The sequence below is a fragment of the Cyprinodon variegatus genome, unplaced genomic scaffold (genome assembly GCF_000732505.1).
Source record: "Cyprinodon variegatus isolate N-32 unplaced genomic scaffold, C_variegatus-1.0 Scaffold999, whole genome shotgun sequence".
In the NCBI taxonomy this organism is placed as follows: domain Eukaryota; kingdom Metazoa; phylum Chordata; class Actinopteri; order Cyprinodontiformes; family Cyprinodontidae; genus Cyprinodon; species Cyprinodon variegatus.
The window spans coordinates 125,262-138,063 of NW_015151452.1; the positions used below are offsets into that span (position 1 = coordinate 125,262).

Here is a 12,802-nt window from a genome sequence, read left to right on the forward strand (position 1 = left end):
ATGACAGGTCCTGATCAAAAACAACACCAAGATTTTTATTGTCTGAAATCAGTTTAATCCCATCCAAATGAAGTGACTGACTGCGATTTCTCCAGTGTTATTATAAGCATATAATGGCCAATAGCTACACTATAAATCACTGTAGTGCCACCAAACACGTAGCACACCTAGTTCCCTCACCTGGATCATACTACAACTCATACTTTGTGAAAATCAGCATTACTCTATATTTACGATTTCTCCATTGTTATTATAATCATATAATGGCCAATAAGTACAATATGGGTCATTGTAGTTATACCAAACTCACTGCACACATAGATAACTGTAACGTGTTGAATAAACATAGCATTGGCTTTATTGATGCAGACAGGCTTAAACTGATAACAACTATATTATTAGACTATTTATCTTCTTCTCTACTGTTTGCATTGTTTCAGAGCTTGAGATGAACCAATGTAGCATGAGTAACAGCTTGTTCATACAAACTAAAACAAAATTAAATCCCAGTGTATAATTAAACCCCAATATTAAAGTTTATCATAAAGCTGCACAAAAATGTCTATAAAGTTGAAAATCCCTTTCTGTCTTGCCTGCTAGGAGGTCAACAAAACAGCAACCTCCACATCACTGATATTACTCTGTGACAGTCAGTAGCAGTTACCCTGAGATCCTCTAGATGGTGCAGAACACACAGTACCCAGGGGTGTCACAAGTTTCACACGGTATCTACAGCATGGTGATAAACGTGTAAAACTTTGGACAGAAATACATTTGTAGAGAATAAAATGGCATTGTTGTTATGGCATTAGTATTTAATTGGTGGGATTAGTCTACTAAAGATTTTAGCCTCACCCAAAGGGCAGCAATGCCAGAATGGAGCATTTGCTCATTTCCACAGAAGGAGCAGAACTCACCTCTTAAAATTAACAAAATAATTTAGGATTATTATTAGTAGCAAAACAGAGCTTTCATTTGCATAAGGTATTATTTGATAACGTGATCCTTTGAGACTTTCTCCTGCCATATTTTTTAATCTGTTCCGGCACATCTTGAATTAGTGTCTATGGGAATCATGAATACTTAATTTTGCATTTTCAAGGTTTATATTGTTATGCTTTCAAAAATAGTGTAACTGTTCACTACAATAAAAAGCAGAAAAACAAAACTCAAATCTGTAGCCAGACCTGTGGAGTCCTGAGCCTCATTTAAATCTTGTAGAGGATCAACCACAAAAATGTAGTTTAAAAGGGCATGGAGATACTATCTAATTAAGATCCATATAAATGAAACAAAATCATATTTAAACAGTAGCAAAAAAAAAAGGCAACAATGTTACAGCATGTAAACACAACTTTTTAATGTATCAAAGCAACAGAGTTTTAGAGTGATAGCAAAGTTAAGGTTACAAGTCATGAGGAAAACCTATAAAGCATTGAACTTGATGTTGAGGAATTTGAAATCTCTCCAAATACTCCAATAACACCAATACTCAGGAACTGGAAAAGCATTATATCAATTAGAAATGAAGAACACAAGGACATATAAAATATAAAATATTTCCTAACATAAACCTAAAGCATAATTCTCTTTTCTGCTAATCAAACATGAACAAAAACTACATTTTCAATTTATTATGTTATTTTTTAGACTTCCAGACTTAGCCTTTTCTCAGAAAGAGGACAGTAGATATAGTCGGGGAGGGGCGGGAGTAAGGAATGACATGCAGGAAGTTGCCGTGGTTACCAGTGTGGAGCCAACATCACTGGGCTTGACCATCAATAAGGCCAATTTGAGCCTTACATGATGTAGTTATGTTAACTTTAAATGAAATATAAAGCAACTATACTATAGAAGAAGTACGGGGATCTTGGCACTGATGACTGGCTTAATTATTAATTTCATTCACCTGTCTAACTCTGCAGTACTGCTCATCTGATCCACCTGCTCTTGTCTGTATTTAAACTGCTTGCTACCAGTAATCAGGTCCAAATTATTTCTCTCCAGTCTGTGGTGTTTTTAGCGAACCTCAGTGTTTCTGATTACCTGATCCTGTTCTGCCTCTCGACCTCAGAGCCTGCCTGTTCCTGATCTGATCTGTTTGCCTGACCTGTCTTCAGACTCCTGCTTGTTTTTCGTTCTCCGGGGCTGCAGCATCTGGGCGGTGCAAACCACATCTTGTTGGCACCCGTCCGGCTGAATCCTACCTTGTTCTCTGGGCACGGACTGAACTTGTAAACCAGGGAAGTGACTAACCTGTGTTTCCTCTCTCTCCAGCGTTTCCTGGCTCAGACACCATAGCAGCTGCTACTACAGATCTGCAGTTTATTTCAATACACGCTTTTTGAGTAACACCGCTGACTGTCTTCCCTGAATATTGGAATATTGAGCCGTGACATAAATAGCTCATTCCAAGACTTTGAAGAAATACAGAAGTTATAAAGTCACCACAAACTTCCAGTGCACACTGTGTTGAAAAATCCAACGATTCCATCAGTCAGCAAATGCAACCTGTAGAAGTGTTATTGAGGAAATGTTTGTAAGACCTTTTTTGATGTTTTTTTTAATCAACAAAAATGATCAAAAGAAAAAGTACTTGCCTTTCTCAAGGGAAGTAAAACTAAAAGGTGCACATTCCTTTTTCAACATGGATTAATTAAAAGAAATACTGAGTAATCACAACAAAGACAATGAAAAACAATAATGGCAAGATTTAAATTCGTATTCTAGAAGTTGTTCTCACTCTTTTTAACCCTTGCCTGCTCACCTGCTCTCGTGTAATATTGTTCCAATAGTGCAGTGATTTAATTGGTACAATCATCTGGCAACATCATTTCTCATTGAGGATGACTGTTAGATAGCTTTCAATCATCTTTAAAAGAAAGTTTAGCAAGTCCAGGAGAAAATACTGCAAAGACAATGTCTGGATGCAAATCAGCAGGATTTCCTTAAAAAAAGCTTTAATTGGAGTGAATCGTCTGCAAAGTGCCTTGTGATGTGCTTTATAAATAACCTGAATTAAACCATACTTTGCCCTCCAGATGTTTGGCTTTCTCTGCTTGTATCTGGGGAGAAAATCTGGCATTTTACAGTTAAATGATTTTAGTTTCTCTAAAAACCATCAGCCGTGATCTTATATTGTTGTGATGGGTTCAGGAACCCCCGATGGAGTCGTTTCAAACGGTTTAAAATCGTATCTGTCAGCATGATGCATCTGCTAAAAAAAATGTCTAATCTTTTGAAGTTTATCATTAAAATTATCAACAATTTTGGAGCAGCCTCAGTGGAATAAGAATGTTTCAGTTGTTGCGTTTATATTTCATTTTTCTCATTGTGTCATAATTTTCCTCTCAGTTATCACTCAAGTTATCTGAATTAAAGTTTATTGTTTTTACTGTACTTATTGTTTTAAAAATATGATTTTAAATCCTAGTCAACAATCATCCTCATTCATTTTCCCGTAAATTATGATATTTACACTATTTATAGGTTGCATCTAAAGATATAAAATAGATTTTCAATTTAAACATAGATGTGGAATAATACAATATAACCTACAATAACTTCATTTACATCGGTGTACTAGGCCATCAAGTCAATTCAGTTTAGTCTGTCCAATAAGCTGCCTGTAGTGTCTTTAAATGTCCAGCAGGTGTCAGTATTCTGTGAGACAGTATCAACTCTGCATGCCTCATCAAACCATCAGTATTATAACATCACTTTACCCCCTTCAGCCAGACATGCACTGTATTATTTTTTGTTTCTTTCGGGCTGATTTTCCAGTGATGAGAGAATTTTTGCAATCGGGCCGAGTTTCAGCCTCATGGTGCGTCCTGCGTCATGTAATATACAGGGGGTAACAAGAGGGGATCAGCCTCTCACAACCAACTCACCATCAGGAATCATAAGGTCGGGAGAAAATTAAACATGTTTGAAACCCAGTCAGCCGTCCTGAGGGGTTTGTGGACAAATCTTGCTGTTGAAGCGGAGCTACAAGCCGATTTACCAGAACCGCAGAAGGAGTCCTTCTTCTTCTTCTGCCAGATTGCCATCTCTCGGCGCTCAGTCTGACGGGTATCGCACAGTGTATACCTGGCATTATATGATGTAAAAGCGTGAATGTAAAGCGCTGCCAGCTGTGGGGGACGAGGTGTTAACAGACTGTAACTCCTCTGCTTGATAGGAATCCACAAACAAACAAACAGAACAGTTTTTCCTTTTAGTGTTTAGTAGGTAGCATCACATGGCGACTCCTGGGAAAACCCCACTGGGGCACCAGGCAGCATTATATCAACATGCACAGAAAAAAGGATTCACTTCCAACCATCAGCTTATTCCCATCATTCAAGTTACGCAGAATGCGACACACACGGAGAGAGAAAACACATTTAGACATCAGACAGACGACAGGCACCAAAAGCAAACGACAGGAAACATGCAGAGGCGTTTAAACAGGTCAGGTTCTTCAGCATCAGCAGTTCAGGGTGTGGAGGGTCCGAAATATTGTCCCAATCAGCTGATAATGGATCCCAACGAGGGAGGAGGCTTCAGGGACTGATTTCTTCAGCCTGAAGCTGCTGGAATACTTTGCTGTCTTTATCAACACTCATCCTGCAGTGGAACCAGCCTTGGTCTGTCAGAAACACATCCAGCAACAACAAACATGTCCGCATCACGTCTTGTCTGCTGTCTCAGCTCCTCCTGATCCTCAGCCTCCTTCCTGGGTTAAAGTTCAAAGGCAGGGAAGCTGGCTGCTTCGGGGTTGGCCATCTCCGACAGGTAGTGGATGGTTCCTGCCATTCCTGAGGAGAGAAAAAAGCCCAGCTGACTCCTGGCTTTGATAATAATATATTAAACCAACAGTTTAATGCCTCCATCTTTAGAGGACAAAAGACCCCAAAGCTCCCAGTAGGTTTAACCTCTGCTATGGACAGAAAACAGTGAATAAATATGAACTGTTCTGACTGAATCAGTGTGGAAATAGAATTTCACGAAATTAAAACTGAACCGAATTCATTTCAACTGAAAATTCTACTTTTTCTTTCGGTTCTATTGTTTAATTTCAGCTTCTTTGTGTCAGACAGCGGATTCGTTAGGCCACAGAGCGATAGAGCAAACATTCACTCTCATGTATGAGAAATGTAATTCAAAAAAGCTGAGCTAAGGATACGTGTAACATCTACCAGTAGCTGTTTGCTAAAGGCGCTAAAGAGGGATAGTTGCCACCCCAGAAGAAATCCTTGTCAGCCCTGTTGCCATCCGGCTAAAAATATTAATACTGTTTGAATTTTTCGAACATTTGCAAAGAAAACAGTCAAATTTCCTAGCAGACTTGAATGCATCCTCAGGCAGCACGCTTCTGCTACACTTTTAATTGGTTAAGCTGACATGCAGCTCCTTCGTGCTCCATGCTCCAAAACAGAATGCGGCACACAGGATCAATGAAAAGCATTTCCTTTGCTGCGATGCATGTTTATTGGTATTAAATTAAAGAATGTGCTGTTTTTACAGGAAGTCAGAAAGACGTTGCACCACAGTGCTTGTGTTATTACCTGAGTATTACCTATTAGTATTGCTAGTCTCATGAAACGGACAAATACCGTCACACTGGCTTAAAAGAACATGTCGTTAGCAAAATGTCCAGCAACAGTCAGAAAATAACTAGAATTAATCATCTTATTATGTTTAATTCAGCATATTGGTGCATTGAGAGCCTTTTTATTCTATTTTGAGTTTTTATGGCACTAGTAGTTCGTTTTTTGGACAGTAGGCTGACAGGAAAAGGGTTGACCTGGGTTCTATCCCAGGTCGGCCACGTCGAGGACTAACGCTACATTCACACCTAAAGCAGCAGGAGCAGCAAAAACGCTCTGCTGCTTAATTTTTGATGCTTGTTCAAGTTTAGTTCTGATGCGTAGCTAAAGCATCTATGCTGCTCCAGCTGCGCGGTGGGCGGAGCTACCCTATGCTTTCTGTGCCTGCAGCAATGGCAGCTATATTTGCTCTGATCAGGGGGTAAAAAGTAGTTTTAATGTTTTTAAGTGACAAACATCATCTGTGCAGTCAGTTCATTCAGATTACCATCCTGCCTTCAAATATCATTGTCAGAGGGGTCTGAGCGGCCCCCTTTCTACATTTGAAGTTAAAATGGGTGTTAATAAACTGTTTCAGAGTGATCATAGCGCTCTGCATCAGCAGTGCTGTGTCTGTCTCCCAGATCAGCTTCTCTGATTGGTTGATGAACTGCTGCTTCTGAAGCGCACTACGCTCCTCAGAAGCTCATGACACTACGGGGCACTCGAACCAAGCCGTAAGGTCCAGGGCAGGTCTGGGAACCCCAGCAAGGGTGTAACTTTGTGATGAACATTGGTGGGGACACTCGGGTGGCGAATCATGGACCTACAGTTACACTTTCATTAAGCCAATCTTCCAAAATATGAGCTCAAACATCTATTTATTGAATGCTTTCCTATTTCTGAGAACGCAACACCACAACACACTGATATTTCTATTTATAGATGTTAGAGAGATGCCTTCTAGTGCATTACAAATATAGGACCCTTAAACATCAATGCATGAAAAAAACAATTGATAAGAGCCAGAACTGATATATCCTGCATACTAAGAAGTACAATATCAATTCCATCCAGACAAAATTGGATATGCTGCATTTTAAATATGTATTATAGCATATTCTTCTCTTGTAAACTTTGTGGTAAACTTAGATATAGAAATATATTTATTGCATGTCCTAATAAATCTGCTTTAAATCTGCAGCTCCTTCTCTCTGCGCTCAGTTTAAATAGATTTATGAACCTTTTTACTAATATAATGAAGCCAGAAACTAAATTTCAAGATATGCAGAAGCTCTGCAGTCTGATTCTATCTGTACAATAAGAAAACATGTTAATTTAAACCTGTAACTGTGAGTCATGGTCTCTGAGAAGCCCAGATTTGTTAACTAGTAAAGAAGGACAAACTGTTTCCTAAAGCTTCTTGCATTATAATACTAACTTGTTTAAACTTACAATCAATCTGTCGCTATTTTAGCTGAAAAAGCTCCATTTGTCTAACAAACAGATTTTGGATTCAGTGGCGTCTCTAATTTCTTTAACCGTCTCCTAAATTTTACTTAAACATCAAAGTAGCTGCTGGTTAATATTCACTGAGTGCTGCTGTGTGTCTCTGCTCCTCCACCTAGCTACTCTCTACGCAGTGAAATGCCACCGATTCTCAGAGCGTCAGACCCGATGAAGTTAGACGGAGATGAGGGACACAGGAGCAGCGAGAAAGGAAAAAAACAAGGACTCTAAACTCTCTGAACACAGATAGCTGCACCCAACGATGGCCCCCTGCCCCCGTCCACCGGTGTTCTCGGACCAGCCCTGGAGCTGACGGCTCGGTTCCAGGGCCCGGTGTGTTTCCACTACGTGCTGCACTGTAGTCGAACAAAATACAGGACGATTTTTAAATTCCCCCCGGACATTTTTTTTTTGTTATGAAAGTAGGACATGTTTGGGAAAAGAGGACGTCTGGTCACGCTATCGTCCGCATTAACCTCCTGCACACCCGTGCATTGACAGCCTGGTGTATAAATTGCGGGGCATCGTTCCAAAAAGAGGAGCCTCTGCTTGATTTGGGGAAAACATTCCAGTCAGACTTAGAAGACCTGAAGCATGAGCAAATGAGACGGCTTCTTTTAAGAGGGGAGTTTGCTGTGTTTTGGAACCTTACAAAGAGGTTTTCCATGAACTTAGTAAAATGAGGCTGTGATTCCAGTTAGCATCCTGTGAAATAAGTGTGTCTGCCTTTAAATGAACAAAAACCCACCTTAGGTCAACAATGATAGAGGAAGTCACCTGGGAAAACTCAGTGCAGGAGGGCATATTCCCTAAATATGGATGACTTTGTAAAACATTTTGCTTCATCTCACCAGAACTGCAGGATTTAGCTGCTCTGATTGTTTTCGTGAACCTGGTGTTGTCATATTACTGGCCAGTGGTCAGCTATAGTCAGTTTTAAAGGTCCGTTGTTCAATTCTTCTTCTTCTTGTGGTTCATATTTAAATGTTCACCGCTGCTTGTTCTGCCTGTTTTCAAAGGTCCAAATTTACCTCAAGTTTTGTTTACTACTGGATTTAATTAGTCCAATGAACACATTAAGTACTTGTTTATTACTATTATTGCTGTTTACTCTATTTATAATACATGGTACAGTACATAATTGTATACATTTTGGAAAATAAACAGCTTTATAACCAATGTACATTTAGCAGAAAATGTTTATTGTTTGTAATCTCAGTGAACTCTATATGTTGACCCCCCCAAATAATACCTTGCCACCAGTTTTAAACGCCCAGCTCCGCCGCTGCACTAAATAAGCACCGTGTGTCAGCAGTGTTCCTTTGCTCCGTTTCCCTGTCGTTATATTTGACACAGTGAGCAACATCTATAGAGCTCTGACTGACGTAAAAACAAGCTTAACGCAGTGGAGGGCGGTCAGGGTCTTCACTGCTCGCCTGACATCAATCACAAACCTACATTCACAACCTAAACCCTGATTTTCTGCAGGGTTTAGGTTGGATCCTTTCATTCGTTTATATTTCCATGTTTTCTAATCAAAACAAGGCTTTGTTGGACTACTGTATAAAGCCTGGAACGCTTCAACGTCTTCAAACTTGGAAACATAGCCCAGTGGATTGTTTTTTGGAATAACTTTGACCTGGATGACTGAGAATATTCACCAGCGTTTCGTATTAAATAGAGTTTCACCGATCATATTCACTTCAAACCAAATCAAACTCTGTGTTGTTGATAAAAGTCCAGGAGACCAATAAAAAGTCAAATGCAATTTGAAAAGAATGAAAGACGAAAAACAGGAAAGTTTGAAAAATGCAATACCCTTAAAAAGAAAAAAGAAATACGCTGAATGTAGGAATCTGTAAATCATTTACCAGTCTTATGCTTCCATTTGATCCCTGCTGCCCTTTAATAATGGAAATGTCTTGTTTCGTTTTGTATACATTCTGTGTGAATAAAATGACAAAAGTCTAAAGTCTTAATGTGGCCGAATCCAAACATTTCTGAATCGATCGCTCTGAATTAATAGAAGATCAGCCAAAAAATGAAAAGCTGTTTCCATCAAACCTTAAAGGTCAACACTAATTCAGTATTTATCAACCAGCATGACCTATCCTGCTGTCATTTTTGAAGCGCTCTAATGATTAAATATGTATTGGTATAAAGTCTATTTAGCTCGCTGCATGTTTTCCATATTAAACCCCACTGAAGCAGGATGGTTTTTGGACTCTCCAAAGGGGAGATAAGGTGGAGGGGTTTGTACCTTCAAACAGAGAGTACGGTCTGTCCGGGATGCGACATCCATGTGTCCCATAGTCCAAGCACCACTCGGCAAACTGAAGGAAGAGAACGGAGGTCAACAGCTGCTAGAAAGGGTCATTATGGAGCAGCTCAGCTGCTGACGGCTAACTCACCTTGCACGCTCGATACAGGTACTTCTTCTCCTGGGTGAGCTTGTACAGCGTCAGGAAGGCGTAGCCGTTGCCAGCGGTGCCATGACAAATACCGTAGCCTTTTCTTAGTAAGCCCCGCTGCCAGATGACCTCAGCGCAGTCTGCTGCCTCCTTCAGGTATTTCTCCTCTTTGAACACCTGCCAGGAAACACAAAAACGGAAATACAGAATCAGTCCTTTGATCTAAGCGCCTCCTCCTCACAGGCGCGTTCCACCAACAGGTACACCTAAAGAAATATGGATCGTCTTTCCAAAAACAATCCAGTGGGATATTCTAAGGAACAGATTTATTTATTCATTTGACAGGAATAGTGTACATTAATAAGCATTCCTGCAAATGCAGCGGAATTAGCCCAAAGGCTATTTTTCATCTGCTGTCCCGGGACAACTGTCTACCTAAAAACACAAGAGTAAAAATTTTACAATGAAAAATACAAACATAAAAAGAAACTTATATAAAAACAGAATTAATGTTCGGTAAACTACAGAGTTCCTCTCCTCAGCTGCTGTGACTGTAAAGGCTTTATGACTAAAAGCACTTTGAGGCAGAGGAGCAACAGTCTCCTCTGGCTGACCCTGGTGTTACTGTCAGTGCGTTCCTGATCTTTACAAACTGACTGAGTGGAGGAGATGATAGATCAGGGATTATCTGGCAAAACAGGCTGAGGTTTGAATACTTGATGACATTTTCCCAGCTTAAAAGCTTATGTTTGATATTTTGATGAAAAAGAGCCAATTGGATCAACATTTTCCTACTGATGCAGTCTCAAAAATAAACTTTGTGTTACAGGATAAAAAAAATACTTTGTTGCACAGTGTCGCCCACGTTAACTTCCTTGTTCCTGAGCCAATCAGATGGTAATATTTCCCATCTTTGTTGGCAAAACAGCAGCAGTCTCAGAACATGGACGCAAACAAGAGAAGCAGAGCAAAAATAGTCTTCTGAATAGATTAGAAACCCAGGGAGCAGTGTGGGGTGAAGGGACCCAGAGTGGCAGTCTGTGGGAGTGGGGCTTGAACCTCTGGATTCCAAGCGGATTGCCCTAACCACCAGGCCACCATTCCTTTATCTCTTTAATCAATTCAATCAATGAAAACCTTCTAGCCTATGACTTTTTTATATTAAATTGAGAAGAATTCTCACCTGATGCCTGTTTGCGTTTGTTTACAACCGGATTTCTTTTTCCTCAATGTTCCGATTCCTTTTTGAAGGTTGTGTGGTACTGACAGCAGATGGCGCCACTTCTCTGTGTCCATCTGAACACTACAATGAGGGATTCTAGGACTATATAAAATCTTATTCTATGGACATATGAACCTTTAGAGGTTAGTCTTTTTCCCCATCGGAAACACTCGACATTAGCCAAAGCCATGAGGATGGCAGAACTGCTCCCTACTGGGCCAGAAAAGAGGAAAGCACTTCCCTCTCAATCTGCAGGTTTACTAGTGGTTCCTAGAACTTCTAAAAGTAGAATGGGAGGCAGATCTTTTAGTTATCAGGCTCTTCTCCTGTGGAACCAACTACCAGTTTTAGTCTGTGAGGCAGACACCCTGTCTACTTTTAAGGCTAGGCTTTAAACTTTCCTTTTTGATAAAGCTTATAGTTAGAGTGGCTCAGGTTATCCTGAGCTATCTCTATAGTTCTGCTGCTATAGGCTTAGACTGCTGGAGGACATAGGGATCCCTTTTTCATCATTCTATCTCTATTCTCCCCTCTGCAGAATCTGTTAGTTCAATCTCTAACGTTCTGCTCTGTCTGCTTTTTCTCATAGTAGCTTCATCTGGTCTGTTCCTGTTTGGCTGTGACTCCATCCTGGAGAGAAATATCAGCTGTGCTGCTGCCATCAACACCTTTGCTTATAGATGATGGAGATCGGCCTGTTTTTTCAGTGTAGGCCTATTTCTCTGACTGTGACTGGTTGGATGTGCTCTCTTCATCCTTCTGATCTGGCTCAGAGCTTGTCTGCCTGGCTGCAATCAACTGCTTTTCCTTTGACTGAAACTTTAAATCAATCTGACTGGATGATCTGATTGAATTCTGGATGTAAAGCACCTTGAGATGACGTGTTGTAAATGTGAGCTGAATTGAAAGTAGCCTGCAGAAAGCTGCAGCACTGAGCACGGCCCACAGAGGCTGAAAGTGTTTTAGTCAAAGAGGCTTTCATCTCAGCTGTGACATGAACTGAAGACATTTAGAGAACAGACACACTGCTGCTCCCAGTAAACATGCGTCTCACCTTGTAGGCCATGACGAGCATGTGGATGACTCCAGGAGCTCCGTGACACCAATGAACCAGACGGTCGCTCTCGTTGCTCAGAGACGAAGGGAAGTTCCCCGATCGAAACCTCCTGTGGCGGACGTAGTCGATGCTCGGCCGAACCAGCTCTGCCAGCATGATGGGGGGGACCATGGCTCCGGGCTGAAGGCAGCAACAAACAACAGGTCACCCCCCATACTGCTGCCCCCCCCCGAACTGAGCCTGCGCTGACAGAGCGCTACTTTCTACCAACTGGAGAAAAACCCTCCAAGGTAACCGATTACCGAGCGGACAGAAGAGCAGCAGCTCATTGATCAGCTGGAAATGCTGAAAACGTTTAGAGGTAAACAAATAAATGCACCCTGTTATTGATTCATTTCTAAACGTAACATCTTAAAGGCTAATGGGGCTATGAGGTCAAACAAAATTAGCTTATTTTATCATTTATTTATTTAAATACTTGTAGATTTGTTCATTTCTTTAAAACATATTTATCAATTTCAGGGTCTATTTATTTTATTATTTAACCTCTTAACATCCACCTCATTTTGGGTAATCCTCACCTATTTTGCATACCCAAATGGAAAACCAAATAACAAACTGTAAGCCCAAATTACATGTGCAATACATTATTTGAAAGCTAACACCCTCTAGTTTCCTAATATATAAATTAAAATTGGGTGACTAGAACACAGACCAACCTGCATCAGTTCAAACATGACTCAAAGAAGTTGGTTTTTTATTCTCGGAAATGAACAGCAGTAATAAAGACATTCTTGAGAAAAAGCAGGTTTTATTGTATTATATTTGTTCTACATCATGTCAACCGCACATGCAGAAAATGTCAGACCTCTAGCTATAACAGTTCCAGAGCTGTGGGGATTGGAACTTATGGTGTCAGTTTGGAGCTGCGTGCAATAGCTCCACCTGCTGGTCAAAATTTTACCAGTAGAATTTTATGCATTATGAGTTATTACCCCCACTTAAGGTCCAGTGGGTCGCCGGCGACCCA

At 40.5% G+C, this 12,802-nt stretch overlaps 1 protein-coding gene across 1 annotated transcript in view; it reads right to left on the reverse strand.

The window, feature by feature from the left end:
* Nucleotides 1–1,402: 1,402 nt before the first annotated feature.
* Nucleotides 1,403–12,802, reverse strand: part of LOC107100674 (lanC-like protein 2) — a 20,454-nt gene continuing 9,054 nt past the window's right edge. Inside the window, exons 5-8 of the mRNA XM_015399249.1 lie at nucleotides 11,770–11,952; nucleotides 9,494–9,670; nucleotides 9,343–9,415; nucleotides 1,403–4,802 (exon numbers count right to left, since the gene is read on the reverse strand). Coding sequence (XP_015254735.1) covers nucleotides 4,726–4,802; nucleotides 9,343–9,415; nucleotides 9,494–9,670; nucleotides 11,770–11,952 — 510 coding nt within the window. The 3' untranslated portion in view covers nucleotides 1,403–4,725. The remainder of the gene's footprint in view (nucleotides 4,803–9,342; nucleotides 9,416–9,493; nucleotides 9,671–11,769; nucleotides 11,953–12,802) is intronic.